Source organism: Podarcis erhardii (assembly GCF_964252035.2).
Source record: "Podarcis erhardii genome assembly, chromosome: 3".
Lineage (NCBI taxonomy): Eukaryota > Metazoa > Chordata > Lepidosauria > Squamata > Lacertidae > Podarcis > Podarcis erhardii.
Window position 1 is genome coordinate 73421520 of NC_138507.1, and position 20589 is coordinate 73442108.

A 20589-nucleotide genomic window follows, 5' to 3' on the forward strand; every position below is an offset into this window, starting at 1 on the left:
GGAAGGCTGCACCAGTGGAACTCCCATGCCTGTGGGGTATCACCGGCTTAAGGAAGGAAATGGGGAGTGATTGAGTGCTGCAGGGTAGATTGAAATCAGAATGCAATGCTTGTTCCAGGAATGGGGGAGAAATTTAATCTTGTTTGCATTTTCTTGAACAGAAGCAGAGCCTGCTGGAGCAAGCCACTGGTCCATCTACTCCACCATCCTGTTCTCACAGTGGTCAACCAGATGCCTATTGGAAATCTGCAAGTCGGATCGGAGCACAAGAGCACTCTTCCCTCCTGCAGTATCCAAAAACTGGTATTCAGAAGCCTTATTGCCTCCAACAGTGGAGGCAGAGCATAGCCATCATGGCTAGTGGCTCTTGAGAAACCACCTAATTCACACTTCTCAAACTAATACACGAGCCAAAGCACAGCTATCCTTCAAAATTTGCACACCTCTGAATTTAGCAATGCAGTTTGCCAACTAAAGAATTATTTCATTATTATTACATTTACTTCCCACTTTTTATCCAAAGAGCTCAAGGTGACATACACACACCTGAAGCAATGTTTCAAAAATGTATATGTTGGGGGAAGTGTGCATAAAATGAAAATATAGGATAAATTGCTTTCAGAAACGTGTACATTAGTCAAAAGCTGCGTAAAAATATGTTTGTTGGGAGAAATTTCCACTAAAATGCTTATGAACTTTCATGAGGACTTGCTGCAACTCAGCTTGCTCAGGTCACTCCCAGTTGTACCCATGATTCCAGGAAAACTTTACACCCAAAAAATTAAGAAAAAGAGCCAGTGGAGAGCCTCAAGCAACTGCCTCCCTCTATCTCCTACAGACGATAAGCCAGACCAGAAGAGAATATTCTGGCACTGACACCATAGCCAATCGCAGCAAAACACCAGGTGTCTATAAGCCCCAACCAAGGAACACAGATCACATAACAACAAGAAGACATTGAGTTGTTGTGTCACATGTGTCATAGCGCCAAATCATTTTGCTCCCATTATTCTACAACTGTGAGTTTAAAAGTATGAACTTGGTGATGGGCAACTTTGATGTAAGAGCACTTTGTGGTTTGTGCAAGCAGTCAAGGCTAACTGAAGTGTGACAGACAGACTGATAGTTTTCACACACACTGCTTAGAGGTATCTTGCTGCTGATCTCCAGGCATCAGCATCTGTTCTCCTGGGAGTCTATAACCAGGAATTGAAGCAGTAAACTTTTGCATATGAAGTCCACAGAGCTAGATCTCCACACAGAGCAATACCTAATCATAGGAAATGCTTTTGACTCTCAAGGCTGTTACACAGCTGAAACTATAACCTCACCATCGATAGGAAATTGGTGATCTTAGGGTATATGTAATAGTTAATTACAAGAGAGTCAGCAATAAAAGGAATGTAACTTTAGTGTCTATAGTGATAGAGAAGAATAGATTTGCAAACACGTAATGAAGAACTATCAGGCTGACAAAATTCCATGTGTGACTTCTCTGATACAGCTTTAAAAGACTACTCACAGTCTTGCAGATTTGTCTGGATTTAAAGAGAATTAAAGGATTTTATATGTGTTTTGGAGCTTTGTTCTGCTGGGCAGTTAAAATAACACTATAAAACTGCCAACGTACATTACTATAGTATGTATAGTACTTCAGGTTTACAGTTTTAAGGTAGCATTTCAACTACCAACCAATGACAAATATGCCCTTCTTTGTGTGCCTCCTCCTAGAGAGGTCCAGATGGTGGCAACACGAGAACAGGCCTTTTCTGCAGAGGCTCCCTGTCTGTGAAATGCTCTTCCCAGGGAAGTTCACCTGGCACCTTCATTATACAGTGGTACCTCGGGTTACAGACGCTTCAGGTTACAGACTCCGCTAACCCAGAAATAGTACCTTGGGTTAAGAACTTTGCTTCAGGATGAGAACAGAAATCGTGCGGCAGCAGCAGGAGGCCACATTAGCTAAAGTGGTACCTCAGGTTAAGAACAGTTTCAGGTTAAGAACGGACCTCCAGAACGAATTAAGTTCTTAACCCGAGGTACCACTGTACACCTTTAGACACCAGGCAAAAGCATTTGTTTTTAACCAGGCCTTTGGTGGATTTGATTGACATCCTATGCCCTTTTAAAATGTGGTGTTTTGGGGGGGAGGGGGTTATTGGGTCGTTGTTTTTATTTTGATTATTTATTTTGCTGTTTTATATTTTGAGTTTATTCTGTGAACCACTCTGAGAACTCCGAGTATAGGGTATATTAATATTAATATTAATATTAATATATTATAATATTAATATTAATATTATAATATTATATAATATATAATATTATAATATTATATATTATAATATATTATAATATATAATATTATAATATTATAATATTAATATTAATATTAATATTAATAATGTTATAAACATTATTCTAAAGGAATTTTTACATCATTCAGAAACTGTACAATTAACATTTACACTGTATCACAGTTTGGAAGCATAGGAAAGCCCAAGCCAGCTGTCAAAGCAATTACGGATATACCACTAATGTGCATAAGCTAGCATTTATAGTTACAGACTTGAGGCTTAAAATTCACTGCTGTGCTCTACAGGTGCTTCCAGACTGTCACTATTTGGGGGCTGGGATTCAATCACATTGGCAAATTCAGGTTGTGTAATTAAAGTTGTTTGGGAGCTCTTGTACAACAAATCCACTTTACCCCAAATCTGACTTACTGCAATAAGGAAAATAATGCAGAAATGCACTGCAGGATAACACTTGAAGTAATGTCACATAACTTCACCATAAACAAATCAGGATTTTTGCTCAACAAACAAGCCATCTGGAAGTGGTCAAATAAATCACATGGTCAGAACTGTATACCTGAAGGAGCGTCTCCACCCCCATTGTTCTGCCCAGACACTGAGGTCTAGCTCTGAGGGCCTTCTGGCGGTTCCCTCACTGCAAGAAGTGAGGTTACAGAGAACCAGGCAGAAGGCCTTCTTGGTAGTGACACCTGCCCTGTGGAACACCCTCCCATCAGATGTCAAAGAAATTAACAACTATCCAACTTTTAGAAGACATCTGAAGGCAGCCCTGTTTAGGGAAGCTTTTAATGTCTGATGAATTATTGTATTTTAATGTTTTGTTGGAAGTTACCCAGAATGGCTGGGGGAACCTAGCCAGATGGGCAGGGTATAAATAATAAAATTATTATTATTATTATTATTATTATTATTATTATTATTATTATTATTAACAATGGATGGTATAAGCAGAGTTGAACCTCTGAGGACTAGAATACTAATGATCCTCAGGGATCCAACCTGAGGGCTGGGAGAACATTAGCTTTTTTGCTGCTGCATCACACTGTCGACTCATGTTAAGCTTGTGGTCCACCAAGAACCCTAGATCCTTTTCTCATGTATTGCTAGTAAGCCAGATGTCCCCCATCCTATATTTGCACATCTGATTCTTCCTGCCTAAGTGCAGAACCTTACATTTGTCCCTATTGAAATTCATTTTGATAGCCTGTGCCCAGTTCTCCAATCTGTTAAGGTAATTTTGAATTCTGATTCTGTCTTCTGCGGCATTAGCTATCCCTCCCAGTTTGGAGTCATCTGCAAATTCAATGAGCATCCCCTCAATATCTTCATCCAAGTCATTTATAAAGATTTTGAACAACAATGGGCCCAGGACAGAATCCTATGGCACCCCACTTGTCATTTTTTACAGGATGATTAGGAAACATTGGTGAGCACTCTTGGGGTTTAGTCAGTCAACCAGCTACTAATCCACCTAACTGTTACCCCTTCCGGTCCATATTTTACCCGCATCTCTGCAATAATATCATGGGGAGACTTTGTCAAAAGCCTTTCAGAAATCAAGATACACTACATCCACAGCAACCCCCTGATCATCTAAGCTTGTAACTCTATTAAAATAAGAAATGAGATTTGTCTGGCATGACCTGTTTTTGAGAAACCCATGCTGGGTCTTTGTAACCACAGTATCCTTTTCTAAGTGCGCACAGACCAACCATTTTATTATCTGTTCTAGGACCTTTCCTGGTATCAATGTCAAGCTCAGCAGACAACACAGTGGTACCTCAGGTTAAGTACTTAATTCGTTCCGGAGGTCCGTTCTTAACCTGAAATTGTTCTTAACCTGAAGCACTACTTTAGCTAATGGGGCCTGCTGCTGCTGCTGCGCCGCCGGAGCACGATTTCCGTTCTCATCCTGAAGCAAAGTTCTTAACCCGAGGTAATATTTCTGGGTTAGCGGAGTGTGTAACCTGAAGCGTCTGTAACCTGAAGCATCCATAACCCGAAGTACCACTGTAGTTACTTGGGTCTTCTTCCCCCCCCCCCCGTTTTTGAAGATGAGAACAACATTTGCCTGCCTCCAGTCTGTAGGGACCTCGCCTGTTCTCCAAGAATTCTCAAAGATCATAGACAAAGCCTCTGAGATTACATCGACAAGCTCCTTTAGTACCCTTGGGTGCAGCTCATCAGGCCCTGGAGGTTTGAATTCACTTCCAAATGCTCCCTACTACCTCTTTTTTATCTTGGGCTGCAGCTCCCCCCTTACATTGTTTATTCTGTTATCACCAAATTAGGCACTCCTTTCCTTTTGGGCAAAGTAAGTGTTGAACAGTTCCACTTTCTTTCTGTCATCCAGCAGCATTTCTCCATCTTCTACACACAGAGGACCTACTACTTGCTACCAGGCCTATTTTTTTGGAAATCCCTCATAACACCAGTAGGTTTGACTAAGAGGGAAAATACTTTTACCTCAGTGACAGATGACAGTGTTGAATAGACAAATAGAAGGCCTAAGCTTTCTAAAGAAAGGCATTCAAAAACGGAGGCACCAAAATGAGTAACAATTCTGAAGAGACATTTTGTATTTCAGTTCTCTATAGCTCTCGTGGGCTGGTATCTGTAAAAGGTTTCAGAGATGAATCCAGCTACTGAAATTGCTTACTTTTATCATTTTCTTTTCAGACCAACATCTTTAAATAAAATGAGGACAGAAATGTAGTACCTGTCATCACTTAGGCAGCAATTCCCTATTGATCAAATACATTATATGTCTGAGGCATTTTCCCAACAGGATGGCAGCAGCAGCTGCACAGGAGAGTTAGCTTAAAGGTCTAGCTTTCAGGCTCAGAATAACCAATAGGGTTCATCCACACTTCCCTTTGTCCTGCAGTTACTTCTGTTTGGTCCATGACTTCTAGACACAGGTCTGGGAGGTTTCTCTTTTGTCCCACTGACATTTGTTCCAATTCAGTGGTAAACAGCAGGTTTTCTCGAAGAAAGTGGACCAAACCAAAGTGTGGATGAGCCCTTAGTGTAAATTATCCATAAAATGCAGTGAAAGGAAGCTGGATAAAATTCAGATGATGCAACAGAGTTCATGGGTTCCTACTAAAAGCTTTTTCCTAATGAAATCTGTCTAGACACACATACACCTGTATGTGGACCATTAAAACATAACAGGCTACTCACAAAATGAGATGGTTGGAAATTACCAAAACAAATTATTACTAATAGCTTAGGAACAAAATGGTGACATTAGATGAACTGAGAGAAAAAAGAAAACATGAAACCCCCCAAATAATATATATTATTATTTCTCACACCAAATATCCTCCTTTGAAAATGTCTTATAGCAACGCTTCCACTTATCTGTTCAGAAGTCCCAATGCATTCAATTGGGCTTATTGCTAGATCCCTGAGAGTTAGTAGGGATAGGACTGCAACCTCAGTAACTTTCTTGCATATACACTTTGATCCTTCTAGAGCAGAGATAGCTAATCTGTGCCCATATGGATATTATGGGTGTTGTTGAACTACAGCTCCCATCAGCCATGCTGGCTGGGTTGATGGGAGTTTTGAGTCTGACAACATCCAAAGGACCGCATCTTAGCCACCCCTACTATATATAATGTGGCAACTACTAAAAAATGGACACCATCATCTTCATTCAGGGATATGTAATGTACCCTTGAGTAGAAACATGTGACTGTACTTTAAATATGATGTGTGCATATTCACATAAGTATCAGCCATTTGTTAGGTGCAGGCAGATAGTAATGTGAATAGTGTTAGGTCCTGAAAATGAATGCAAATACTGAATTACTATGAACATGTACCCTAAGAATCCAGGAGAATGTGAGCTGCCATTTTATGGTGACAATGGCTGGATTCAAATAGAATAAATAATATATATATAAGGACTAATTTCACCCTGAAATCCTCTCTTTCTCTCTCTCCACACACAAAGCTACTCAAGGCAAGCAGGCATATTGAAATCCTAAATCCTAACAGAATGAATTGTAAACAAACAAGAATAATCCTGTTTATATCATAAAGAAGCTACACATAATAACAATTTCAAAATATTGTGCTTGATCCTATCAGAGATAGCCATGCATTCAAAAATTCATTTTAGGACAGTAAATAAGACTGATGTTTGAAAGTGAATACTGTTTGTTGCTAGGCAGTTATAGTCCCTATGTTCATATAAGGTGCAGAAATAACAAATTAGCAATGATAGTGGGATTTTAAATAAGAGCCAAGACAGGAAGAAAGGCAGACAGGACATTAAACTGGTTCACAGAACCCTAAAAGCCAAACTCTGAGACCATGGTTTGTGGTGAAGCTGAAAAAGAGGCTTGTAGTTAAGTTCTCTCTGATCTGCAGCCAAGGCTAGCTACAGCTTGTGGTTAGTAAGGACAGAACTTAACTCCAAGTCCTAGTTTGGAAGACACACAAAACAAACCTTGGCTTAGTTGGGCATGGCACAGTTGTAAAAAGGATTGGGGAGGAGCAAGGCAGCTGTGAGTTCCTCTCAGGGAGTCCACATGTTTGCAGTCTCGGTAAGCCATAGTTGTGGGAACCAGCCCTAAATAAAAGTTATGCGGCTGCGTTTTTCCATGAATGTAGTATTTTCATTTTCACTTTTAAATCTCTGTTACATTATTACATCCTCCTTTTTTGCATCTGTGATCAGATAGCTCTCAGTGTCTTTGGCTGTAATATGGGGCATATCACCCAGCCCACCAGCTGTTGGGCTGTCTTATTGCTACCTCCAGAAGTACAGGCAGTGGCTATTTCTGTCTCTCCAAAATTCCTATGCGGCTGAAGCAGAAAGCCTTGGAATTTTGGCACCACAGGCAGGTGGCTCACCTGCCTAGATGGTTGGGCTAGCCTGGCTTAGGGAGACAATTAAGGAATCTGCAGTTTGGGGGACTTTTGCTGTTTAAATACTGACGCTAATCATAAATCATATATAATTCTTCACGAATGAAGCACATTTCCCTTTTGCATAGTTGCGAGCTGAATCATGTTAACTCGAGTTAAATCTTAAAACCAACATTTCCTACAACCCTCACTTTAAATTCGGAGTACCAGGAAAAGAGAGTTAACTGCACTCATGTTCAAAACTTGGATCAGAATTGCATAGGAATCTAGCTATGTCTTTTCTCCTCTTTCAGATTTTCTTCCTCTCTCACACATAAACAAGTACCTCACAAATAGCTATAAGAAGCAGCAGGCACTGACAAACAACAAAAATAAGTGCAAAAGGAAGCATATGAGCAGTTTTAAGTACAAATTAGTAGAAATGTTTTTCATTCTACCACATTCATGCAAATGTGGAAAAACAAGAAAAGGGATCAATTTCAATAGAACAGAAATACCTTGCCCATGTATATGATTCTCATATGAAATGGGTGGATGCTCAGAGACGTCTAACAGATATATAAAGCTGAAAGCAATGGAAGGCTTATCTCTCTTTTTCTCTCTTTCTTCATTCCTCCTTCCCCTTGTATTGATGACTCAAGCATATGTTCTCTAAGGACAAAAACTTCCACTGGTGATAGTAGTCAGATCAAATGGAGATTATTTCTTACAAGCTATTACAAAGCAATAAGCAGGCAACATAAAATCCTCCTATATTCTTGAGGAGGAATATATAAGGTTATTCCCCTCCCCTTTCTAACATTTCAGAGAAGACATTCAGATATGCATATTTATAAAGTGCTGGCTGAATATTAGCTGCACTACATAAATGCAAATGAGAAACAGCCAACAACGTAGTTTACATTTTTTCATAATTTTTCACCCTCCAATTTACAAAAATGAAAATATGTTTTCATATTTTTCTATCCTTCCTTATAACACTTAAGTTCAAGTGTTTCTTGCCAGCTTTTAAAAATTTCCCTTAATGCAGTTACTAAGTTACAATTTATAACACAAATGGCTTATTTATTTCATTAAATTTGTATAACACCTCTATTCTCTCATGGAACCCAAGACAGTCACCCACACAGCTGGGCACTGATCAGACTCAGACTTGCTTAGCTTTGGTAAGGTAGGCAGCATGATGGGGCGGCAGTCCTCACCTGAATGCCAGTCATTTGTGCTGCTACTTACTGGGAGATAAGAGGGAGAGGAGACAGGAGTGGGGTCAGAATTGTACAGATGCAGCAACAGAACCAATCCTCTTTGTAAGCAGCAGTTGAGTAACCAACTGGAGGTCAGATGAGCCCCACAGCCCCACTAGGCCATCTGATATTAGGTGGCTTCGGGGTTGCCTTCAGACAATACCGTAGCATACCAGTGTGAAGAATCACAACAGTGCTGAGAGCACAGAACTACTCAGAGACTCCTGTCACTATTTTGAATCATGGAAAGGCAGATTAACATAACCTCTATGGATGGAGTGTGGCACTGGAAAGATCCCTATGGAAGAAGAGTAGCCATGAGCATAACACCTTGGTACAAGAGCTAGGAGAGAGATACATTTGCGGGTGGAAGCAGCTGAGGAAATGAGAAGTTCCTTCGTGGGATTTTAAGCCTACTTGAACCCTCAAACCAAAGTAGGTGCCTTGAGTGTCCCAGGCCTCAGATATTCTGATTTGCACTCACCCTTGGCTCCTTACATTGGTATGTTTATCCTGCTTCCAAAGCAAATTGGGATTACCGATGCTAGGATGGTGTAGAAGAAATGGCTTTGAAAATGTTACATTTCTACACAGACTCTATGTATATGTCTGAATGTAAAGTGTGACTGTATGACACTGCTGCATATTTATGCTTTTTCATGTTGGACTGGCATAAATAAGTCTTTTTTTCCTGGGGAAAGGGGAAAAAAATATTCCCTTCTAGCATGTCTGATAAAAACAAGCAAACCACATGGTGTGAACAGGGCCCTGATGAATATATATCCCAGTGTGTGATTATACAGTAGCCCATAGATACACCTTTTCACAAGAGAACAGGTTGCTATGGGACACCAAGCATCACCAATAATCTAGCTGCTTTTTCCACTCTGAATAATGCTGAGCGTTTTTCTGTTACGCCCACATTCACTTTATCTGACCAAAACAGTTGCTCAGCAGTGAGCCACACTAACACAAACTACACATATCAGAGACTGCACAAAATTAAAATTTGAAGGGTAAAGAATTAAATATTCCCTTCTCATGCATACTATTTAAAAAGGTTATCTACATGCTTTGAATATTATAAATGCCAGCAATCAAAATGTGTGGGACTGTTTGATGAGATATCCATGATTATATATTATGGCCTTGATCCAATATAGTGCTGATTCTCTCCATCCCGCATCCCCTTGGTCTTCCTGTGTCCAGAAATTTCCTGTTTTCCTATCTAATCTCTGCCACCTGAAGTCAATCCCAGGACCACCAAACTGTGTGTTTAAATTCACTAAAATTCAAACTTGAATGTGCAGATACAACAGCAGTCTAAGAGATGGGTAGTGGAGATGGTGACACTAATTAGGGGGATGAACCAGCTCCTTGGGAGAAAAAGGAGAGATTAAAGTCTCTTAAAATGCTAGTGTGTGTGTGTGGAGAGAGAGAGAGAGAAAGATTCAACTGTACAACAGCCAATTTAAGTAATGAAGAGATTAAAGTATATGGTTAATGACGTCTTGTCCATGATGGAATGTGGGAGGGGTCAATGATTGATATCATTGGTGCAGTTTCATTGTTTCTAGTTACTCTCTGTATAAAGATTCCTCTGCTTTTTTATGGTTTGGATACATTGCACTCCATGTATACTGCTTCTACAAAAACAAACAAAAACCCCAATTCTGTCCTTGGAACAGAAACTTACACTCACTGAATTAACAGGAATGGATGTATGTGCCAAGAGGATGAAGAAATAATAGATTTCAGCAGGGGCATAAGCTGTCCTTTAAATGGATGCTGCAAAGGTTTCCTTGCTTACTCAGTGGCACTTGAAAATGCTCATAAAGGGCCCCAAACTTCAAAGTTTTTGCCAACTCTTCACACCTTGTCTTACCTGCCATGGTTATTACAATATTTTAAAAAATAACATGAAAATCATCAAGTACAGGAAGATGAAGATGAAGGTGGAAATGCGAAGAATATATGCTTTAAAAAACTTTTTTCCAGTAATAGTGCACATTTCTCTCTGCATGAAATTAAGATATTTAAAAAGGGCAATTATAGGAGTAACAAAGTTCCAGATATAGTAACTAATAAGGCACAATTTAATCCCCATGTTAAATCACCTGCAATTATCTATCAGAGCTGAATATAATTACTGCACATTTTTTACTCTTGCTTACTTCCTGCACACCCACCAACATCAGAGGAACATGCCCCAATAAAACACTAAAACGAGTGTAATCTTCCTTTCTCTTCCCAGGGTTTCCCCTTACATTTCTTCTTCTATCATTATATATCACTTGGTGAAATGAATATTATGTACCATCTTTCTGATAAAGGCATTACAGTCAAAAGGAACAAAAATTACTTTTATTGGAATACATACTATTTCCCCAAACACCTTAGCCAGAATGGGGGGGGGGGGAGAGAATATGTTTGCAAGCAATAAACCAGTTTTGCACTATGTCACATGCTGCAGAACTTGAGTGAATGATGTTCTATGTCTCTGAGCCTTTGTATTTATTATCACATCAAACCAAAGCAATTGTCAAAACTTTTAGTGGATCAAGGCAACAAAAACATGCACAAAAAACCCCACTGAGAAACTTACCTTTTTAATGAACAATTTTTGGAATTTCTTGTGAGGCAGCTTTATCATTTTTATTCAGCATTTACAAAGGTGGAATCGGTTGGATTTTCAATCCATTTTGCCCAGAGAAACAGGCACATTTCATCTTCTCTGGTTATCTGCTTAACCCTGTACGTCACACCAGAAAACAGCACCCCTCCCAAACAGCTGGAGATTACAAGCAAAGGGCTAGGCTGGAAGTAATCTTTGATTCAGATAAAATACCGGGAGACATGTGGTAGCTCAGCTCTGGTTTTGGATGGTGCCAAGTAGTTCTATTTGTCAGCTAAAAAGAGAGAAGAAGGTAATGAAAAAGCCTCCTGGTTGTGTCTGCATCAAAATAAATTGAGAAGTTGTGAAAGGAAGCGCATTGTTTGTTAGAAAGGGGAGCGTAAGCAAAAAAAGGCAGGAGATGAGCCACCTCTCTCAACATCTGCTCCTTAAAAGCCCATGCAACAGAAGAATCTGTTTCAGTATCCAAAACGGTAAGAGATACCAAGCTATGCCTACTGCGTGCAGTTTGCCACAGCACACCTGTTAATGGTGAGCGGTCTGTGTGAGTCAGCCAAGCACAATGAAATAATCTTCCATTTTCACTTCTTCTTTGGATGAATTGCTGAGACTTACATAAGGAATACAAACACATCTTTCTAAAATTAGAAAGGGAAGTGAAGTCTGTATTTTATATGTGAGTGCCCAATCTTGCAAAATTGGTGGGGAAGTTAGAATTGTTGGTGGATAGGGTGTTTATAAAAAGCAGTGTGAGGGGTGATCTCAAATTCTAATTTTGCATAGAGATTTGGACCTGTGGACTTTTTTCAATACCTGTATATGGTATACTAACAGAACATTGATGCTAGTGGCCACTTTGTGAGTTGCTGCCTAGCAGCATCACAAAAGAACAAATGATTACAGTTATTATTTACTTATTGCAACTGTCTGAACACTTCAGTGCATACATCTCTTCAAATACGAGATAAGTTTCTTTGAAGTCTCATATGCATAATATTGCATACATACAGGATATTAAAAGTGCAGAGCTAGTAGTCATACTAGTGATTTGTGCTTAGCATCAATATTAGATGGTTTTCTACTACCAACCAAAACATATAAAAATAGAAAGCAGGATTGCTACTTTAATCCCACTTTTGACTTTCAAAACAGGTGTTATATTTCTTCAAAAAAAGCACCGTCAAACCTGCTTGACCAAACGTGAGAGCAGGATGAAAAAGCTATTTGTTTGTATGCTCCTCTACATAACTTGCTTATAGTGCATTCATCCTGATTTGCCTGCACAAAGCTTGTATGGAGGTTGTACAATGTCCACTCTTTAATGAGTATTCATTCTGATTTGTTTGTGAGGAGGTTATGCATTTTCCTGTCATTCAATCCTTATCCCACACTTTTTAGTGCATTACCTTGTCCTTTTCCAACCTGCAAAAAATCTCTCTCCTTCTTTGGAGGTTTTCAAACAGAGGTTGGATGGTCATCTCTCATGGATGCTTTAGCTGAGATTGCAGGGGGTTGGACTAGATGAAATATTGTTTTAGGCGGCTGTATGAATTTGTACTGCTTTTCCCTCATAGTTACTAGAGCAGACAATAGCTTTTTCCTGAAATGTCAGAGTGAACAGTCATAACACATGCCATCTATGTCCCCCATGCAAACAAAATAATTTCTTCAGTACTGCTCAGGCATCTTTGAACTCAGAATTTTGTGCTTTAAAAATCTGACCTAAAAGAAAGCCACTCAAATGATGGAAAAGAAAGTTTGGGAGTTCTTTATGTTTTATTTTCTCCATTTCATTTTGCACTGCACTCAGTTCTTTAATCAATACATCCTTACAACAACCCTGTGAGGATAGCAGCCCTGTGTGGGCTGTAAGAGAGTAGCTTACCTAAACATCCGATAACTCTTTCTATACCACAAACCTAATGAATATGCAGTATTGGGTGCATATTATATTGCTTTGCTATCATTTCTTCAGCACTCCTGGTGTACACTTATAACAACCCATTCATATAGGTTATTGATAAAACTTTACACATGTTGTGAACCACCCTGTGATCTCTAGATGAAGGGTGGTATTACCGCAAATTTAATAAATAATAAATATGAGGAATCAGGGCAAGCAAAGGACTTTCACAAGGCCACTGAAGCTCAGACTGTGATTGGAATAGAATTCAAAGAAAGGTCTTCATTCTTCAAGGTCTCCTAAGGCAGGGATGGGGAACCTGTGGCCCTCCAGATGTTGTTGGAGTCCAACTCCTATCACACACCCCCCCCCCGGCCAGCATGACCAATAGTCAGGGATGATGGGAGTTGTATTCCAATGACATCTGGAGTGCCCCAGGTTCCTCATCACTCTCTTAAGAAGTCTTCATTACATGCCTTAACTCATCCTGTACCTCTGAGATCTGGTTTTCTCATATTTTCTGCTTGCAGCATACCATAATCAGAATGATGATGGCAATGTATACATATATGTTCGTTCTATAAGTTGTTTGTGTTTGACCAATTTCATTTATATGCTTTACTGAGAGCCATCATTCCAAGTACAGCATTTCTATTATATCTGTGTCTTCTATGGGCTTGTTTATATGCCTGGGAGCACCTGAGGTAGTGGCAGAGATTGTTGCTCAGGTAGGTTAAATCTAGCTTGTTTAGGAAACAGGTCAGCCTAGAGCCAAATTAGATGTGACAAAATCAGCACTGTGCATTTAAAGAGAGAGCTACGTAAATCACACTAGAAAGAGTGACTAGAGGCCAAAAAAGTTTTGTGGGTATGGAGTGCAAAATCCTATCCCTACCCCACAGGCCTCAGTCAGGGCTCCAATACAAAAAAAAAAAAAAAAAAAAAGGTCACTTGAGGAAAGTGAGGGGCTGCAAGGCAATAAACAACTGGTAACTGCGGAACATTTAGCTGCACTTACACATGCTCCTCTTTTTGCTTTTAATATGGGATCCCCCCCTCCCATCTTTCTATGTGGTTGGAACCAGACCCAGAACCATACATGCATGCCATTGCAATAAGGTTGTGTGTGAACCAGACACAATTTGTCTGCTGTTCATGAATGCCCCACTTCTTCAGAGAGTGGAAAGTATCAGAGGAGTAAGGGACACCCAGGTCTCAAAATTCTAAAGCTAAAGTAATACAGTATAGCTTATTTAGAATGAGGTTTCTCATTTTGATAAACAAGAGTGACCTCTGCTGTCAGGTAGAGTTACTGCACAATTAGATCACTGACTTTGCAAGCAAAGAATACAGTCATACCTCTTGTTACGTTTGCTTCAGGTTAAATCTTTTCAGGTTGTGTCCCGCGGCGACCCAGAAGTTACTTCTGGGTTTCGCCACTCACGCATGTGCAGACACTCAAAATGACATCACACGCATGCACAGAAGCGGCGAATCGCGACCCGCACACTCGCAGGCGCGGGTTGCGTTCTGCTCATGTTGTGAACAGGGGTCCGGAATGGATCCTGTTCACAACCAGAAGTACCACTGTAGTTTCATTACAAAACTATATACCCACCCATTACAATTTAGTAATTTATATATATATATTAAACACTAAGAGTGTAAGAGTACTATTCTCCACAAATATATAAGATGTGAAAACTGTCATGTTTGTGCTGAAATATCAGGTTACCATGCTGCTGAAAACAACTTGTGAGTAATGCTGTCAAGGTTGCAATCATATACAGTGGTACCTTGGTTTAAGAACAGCTTAGTTTATGAACAACTGGGATTAAGAACACTGCAAACCATGAAGTAGGAGTTTTGGTTTGTGAAATTTGCCGTGGAAGAAGAACATGTTTCGCTTCCTGTTGAGTGTGTTCCATTTGTAAATTGAGTCCCCCACTGCTATGGGAAAGCACACCTTGGTTTAAGAATGCTTTGGTTTAAGAACGGACTTCCGGAACGGATTAAGTTCATAAGCCAAGGAACCACTGTATGCATTTACAAAAGCATATGTAGATGTGTATAAGGTTGTACAATGAAACTCTGAAAAATCAATGTCAATTATTCTATCCCCAAAATTCATAAAATACATAATAAATAATCCAATTTCTCAAGTGACAAGAAAGGAGAATCCGACTAAACATTCGAAAAAACTTTCTGACAGTAAGAGCCGTTCGGCAGGGGAGCAGACTCTCCTTCCTTGGAGGTTTTTAAACAGAAGTTGGATGCTAATCTGTCATGGATGCTTTAGCTGAGATTTCTGCATTTCAGGGGTTTGGACTAGATGGCCCTTGGCTCCCTTCCAACTCTAAGATTCTATTATTCTTACTTTTATTCTTCTTAGATATTTGCAATGCATTTTCCCTAATAAACGAAGAAGCAATTTACTTCATATAATGGCATACATTATTTTAATATGCCTTCAGGCCTCATGGTGCCGCCAAAACTCAAAAAATAGTTCATAAATCAAATCTTGTTGTTGTTGTTGTTTAGTCGTTTAGTCGTGTCCGACTCTTTGTAACACTATGGACCAGAGCACGCCAGGCACTCCTGCCTTCCACTGCCTCCCGCAGATTGGTCAGACTGTTTGTAGCTTCGAGAACACTGTCTAACCATCTCGTCCTCTGTCGTCTCCTTCTCCTTGTGCCCTCCACCTTTCCCAACATCAGGGTCTTTTCCAGGGAGTCTTCTCTTCTCATGAGGTGGCCAAAGTATTGGAGCCTCAGCTTCACAATCAAATCAAATCAAATCTAGCAAACTCCAAGCACATTTTGAGCCCTGATTTCCATCCAACAAACTTGAATATTTTAATAATTTAAACCAAGATTGATTACAAACTATCCCTGCCTAGTTTGCATGACTGGCAGGAACAAGAAACTAAAGTTTGCCAGCTTTGTGCATGCTGAATTGTTTGTTGCTGTAACCCTTTACTTTCCAGAGGAAACAAACAAGACCTGTTTGCAAGGCTGCCCCCCCCCCCACTAAATGGGGCATACGTTTGAGTAAACATGAATAAGAACACAGTGCTGGAAGACCGAGGGGCATACACTGAGGATCTGATGTACCATTCCTGATGCATCCAGGGTGAAAAAGACACTCATGATACCATGGGTATACCATGGGTACCATGGGTATTCCATGAAGGAAGTCCGTGCTTTTCCTGGCAGGGTGGGAAATCTTCATGTTGTAAAAGTGTCACAATTTCAAATATTGCTGTGCCTTTTAAATAAATGCCACTTGGTGGCAGTGCCGCTTACTCCATATGTGAGCTAAGCAATAAGTGAGGAACTAGTTTTCTACTTAGGCAGTAAATTTCCAAACAGTCACAGTGTTCTCAGAGCTCATTTGCACCCAGAGGCACTGGCTGCAAAGAATGCTTGGACAGCAGAAGGCCTACCTCTGGATTCAGATGACCCCCACATAAAGTCAGGAGTACCCTACAGAGGAAACTCTGACAAGCAACTCTGAATAAAGAGATAATCCAAAAGGCTTTTTAAAATCCCAGCAGGCATTTTAATTGGAATTTGATACTATACTATAGCTTTCACTGATATTTACTTTTTTGTACAGTGGTACCTCAGGTTAAGTACTTAATTCGTTCCAGAGGTCCATTCTTAACCTGAAACTGTTCTTAACCTGAAGCAGCACTTTAGCTAATGGGGCCTCCTGCTGCCGCTGCACCGCCGGAGCCTGATTTCTGTTCTTATCCTGAAGCAAAGTTCTTAACCTGAAGCACTATTTCTGGGTTAGCGGAGTCTGTAGCCTGAAGCGTATGTAACCTGAAGCGTATGTAACCTGAGGTACCACTGTACTGTATCCTTGCAAACCACATAGAGAGTATTGTAGTTAAGTGGTATGTAAATTGTTTAAATAAATTTAAATAATAAAGAGAGGCATGGGGCTTTTATGAGACGTCGGTTCTTTTTTCAAGAGTCGGGAATCCATCATTCATTTTACAGAGTTAAAAATATTCCTTCCTCTCCCTCTATTGTTTCCCCTTATTGAATTTCAGATTATGTACGTTCATTGGAACGGGACCCTCAGGTTTTGTCGGGCTTAGCTCCAGGTTTGGGCTGCCTTTCTTGGCTTTGGCCTGATGGCTCCCTAGTGCCCATGAACACTTTGGTCTCCCTGTCAACAAAAGTGCTGCAGCTGCCAGTTCTTCCCTATCCCTTGCAAGCAAGGAAACTTACGCCATGGTACTTCTTGGACAAGAAGTCAAGCAGCTACTCAGTTCTGAATGGCATCTGGTGAATTTTATTTCCAGCAGCGTTGCCAACTGCAGCCACTTGGCTCTTCGGTTTCTGTGATCCGACAAAGGGTGTCAGCAGGCTGCATTTCAGCTGGGGAGATACTGTATGTGTGCCCATCCCTGATCAAGTCTTGTGGCTGCAGAGGTTCAACATGTGAATATTCTTACCTTTAACCAAAGGCCTTCAGCCCACAGCCATGCAACCTTTATGTTTTAATCATAAAGGCATACAATCTTGCAAAGAAGTGTTACCATTAGCAAGAAGTAAGAATCCCCACAAAGAAACAGAAAGAAGCATTCAGCTTCTTTTGTATTCTCTGACTTTTCAGTTGTCAGTGTAAGGAAGGTCCATCAATAATATGAAGCAAGCTTGTTTTCTCCTGCTCTGGAGGGTAGGACTCAAACCAATGGCTTCAAGTTACAAGAAAGGAGATTACAACTAAACATCAGGAAGACGTTTCTGACAGTAAGGTAAGGTTACCAGACGTCCCCATTTCCTGGGGACAGTCCCCGGATTTACAAATCAGTCCCCTGACAAAATTCATTGAAGTTGAAAAGTGTCCCCGGATTCATTGAAAAAAATCTGGTAACCTTACAGTAAGGGATGTTTGACAGTGGAACGGACTCCCTCAGGAGGTTGTGAGCTCTCCTTCACTGGAGGTTTTTAAGTAGAGGTTGGATAGCCATCTGTCATGGATGCCATCCTGTCATGGATTTAGCTAAGATTCCTGCATTGCAGGGGCTGGGCTAGATGACACTTGGGGTCCCTTCCAACTCCATGATTCTATGATTCAATTACAGTGTCACTCTCACGGATAACATAATTATTCCTGCTCTGAAACAAGTTCTGGAGCTGTACACCTCAGGGTTCTCCCTCCACTACACCACTGTCAAGTGCTGATGCCAGGCCTACATTTACTGTTACTCTATAAAACACTGTGCACATTGGGGGCAGAGCATCCTGGAAGTGCCACCTTCCCCTGCCCTGCCGCCACCATACCTGCCACCTTCGCTTCTCCGCCAACCAATTTCGGGCAGGATATCTACAATGTTTTTGGATGCAATTTCACCCAAAATCAGTGCCAATACCGCTGTCACTTCTGCACCAGTGGTGTGACTGCGGGGCTCCTGCCTTGGGGGCTTCTGCCACCTGAGGCAGCTGCCTCAGTCTGCCTAATGGCTAAGCTGGCTCTGGTGCACATTAATGGTTGTTGTCATTAAAGCTTCATTGTCTCACTTTAGCCATTAATTCTTAATTGCCTGACTTTGCTTTCCTGGCATTGCATTGTATGCATACAGGAGTCATGTTTAGAGTAAGGTTACCAGATTTTTTTCAATGAATCCGGGGACACTTTTCAACTTCAATTGATTTTGTCAGGGGACTGATTTGTAAATCCGGGGACTGTCTCCGGGAAACGGGGACATCTGGTAACCTTAGTTTAGAGTGCACCTACTGAAACCAGTAGGACTTAAGTTAGTCATGATGACTCATGTAAGTCCTGTTGATTTTAACGATTCCAACTCAAAGCATGATTTAATTTGGATCGACCTCTTTGATTTTAATTGCAGCAACTTCCTTATTTAAACATATATAACAAACATTTCATCAAGCCCAGAATGTGACAGTGTCATCCAAGGCAGAACATTAAACAAAGAAAAATGCTTTAACTACCTCGTCAATAATCCCAGAAAGCGAGCTTTGTGCCTTTTAATGCACTGCCAGATGATTCACTGTTGTGTTTGACTAGATCTATGGAAACTGATATTCTTTGCATGTTCATTTTCTTGTTATTACTTGTTTCCTGCAATTCTTTTTCAGTTGTTAGGCAATTACATTGTTACTTCAAAAAATCATAGAACTGTAGAGTTGGAAGGGACCTGGAGGGTCATCTAGTCCAAGGAAAAAACAGAAATCATTTGAGCTTTTTGTTTGTTTCCAAAATCTATAATCTATGGATTTGCATTTTAAGTAAATCTTTCCTCATAGTTCATAGAACTGAAATAGCTTCCTAGCACTTATTTATTTATAAAAATATTTATACAGTGGAACCTCGGTTGTTGAACACTTTGGAAGTCGAACGTTTCAGCTTCCGAATGCCAACAACCTGTAAGTGAATGCTTCCATTTTCGAATGCACCTCAGAAGTCGAATGGCTTCTGAGGCATGTTTCTCCATTTTTTCAATGGAATTTGCTGACCGGCAATTGCGCCTTGGTTGTCAAATGTTTCGGAAGTTGAACGGTCTTCCAGAATGGATTACGTTCAACAACTGAGGTACCACTGTATACTGCTGTTTTATAAAATAGATCAAAGTGGTTCACAACAAAAGCCAACATAAAACAATGCAGTAAAAACCATACAGTAAAAAACAGACATCAATTAAGCATTGTAGAAAAATGCATTCTTATTTGCCTGGTGGAGTCAAAAAGTTGTCAGCGGGCATTTAAATGTTGAAACAGAAGGTTGCAGCTCCGAGTGGCTTGAGTTGCTCTTATATCCTTATAAGCATGTTTGGGGTAACACGAGTCCCATTGAAATTAATAGAACTTGGGGGTCAGAATAACATTAGAGCCCCAACATAGAGGCTGCTGAAAATCACTAACCCTTGGTAATGCTCCATATACCTATATTGGAAGCAACTTACTCTAATAATTATTTATGTGTGTGTATACACAAATTTTGGCAAGAGGGTTTTGGGGTTTTTTTTGGCAGTGGCAGTGGTGGGGTGGGAGTGAGGCATTGCTGCAGGAAATGCGGCGACTGGGGGTGGCAGCAGGAGATAGCACATTCCTCTTTCATGAAATGAGACAGGCTGCCCCTGGAGGTAAGCATCAGGATCTAAACTACACATTTGGAAAATATGTTCACAATTGGTGTATAGAATCATAGAATCGTAGAATTGGAAGGGATCCTAAGGGTCATCTAATCCAATGCCCCGCAATGCATGAATCCTGCCACAGCCATCCCTGGCTGGGCTCAAACCACCAACCTTCCAGTTAACAGACAGACCCACTGCACCGCTGCAATTGCTTTAACAAGAGGGTGGTTTTTTTTAATCGGGTTGTTATTTTTGTTTTGATTTTATGTATTCAATATTTTATGTGAACTGTCCTGAGACCTTTGGGTATAGGGCGGTTTAGAAATTAAATAAATAAATAAAATGCATGCATGAATGAAAATAGACCAAAGGAAATTAAAATAGAAAAGCTTCACAAAATTCAATTTCAAGAACAAATTAGAGTTGATAAGCTGTAATAATTTAGTTAAACTTCAAACCTTTTATGTAACTCAAGCTGAAAAGTAAAC

At 40.3% G+C, this 20589-nt stretch overlaps 1 protein-coding gene across 3 annotated transcripts in view; it reads right to left on the minus strand.

The window, feature by feature from the left end:
• RPS6KA2 (ribosomal protein S6 kinase A2) overlaps window positions 1–20589 on the minus strand; it is a 179527-nt gene that overhangs the window by 146873 nt on the left and 12065 nt on the right. The window contains exon 1 of one of the 3 annotated variants that reach the window (XM_081855175.1): window positions 11052–11199. The exons of 1 other annotated variant lie outside the window; for it this stretch is intronic. In XM_081855175.1, coding sequence (XP_081711301.1) covers window positions 11052–11099 — 48 coding nt within the window. In that variant the 5' untranslated portion in view covers window positions 11100–11199. Of the gene's footprint in view, window positions 1–7699; window positions 7908–11051; window positions 11200–20589 lie in introns of those variants that run through there. One more of the 3 variants, XM_081855176.1, reaches the window with a different exon arrangement.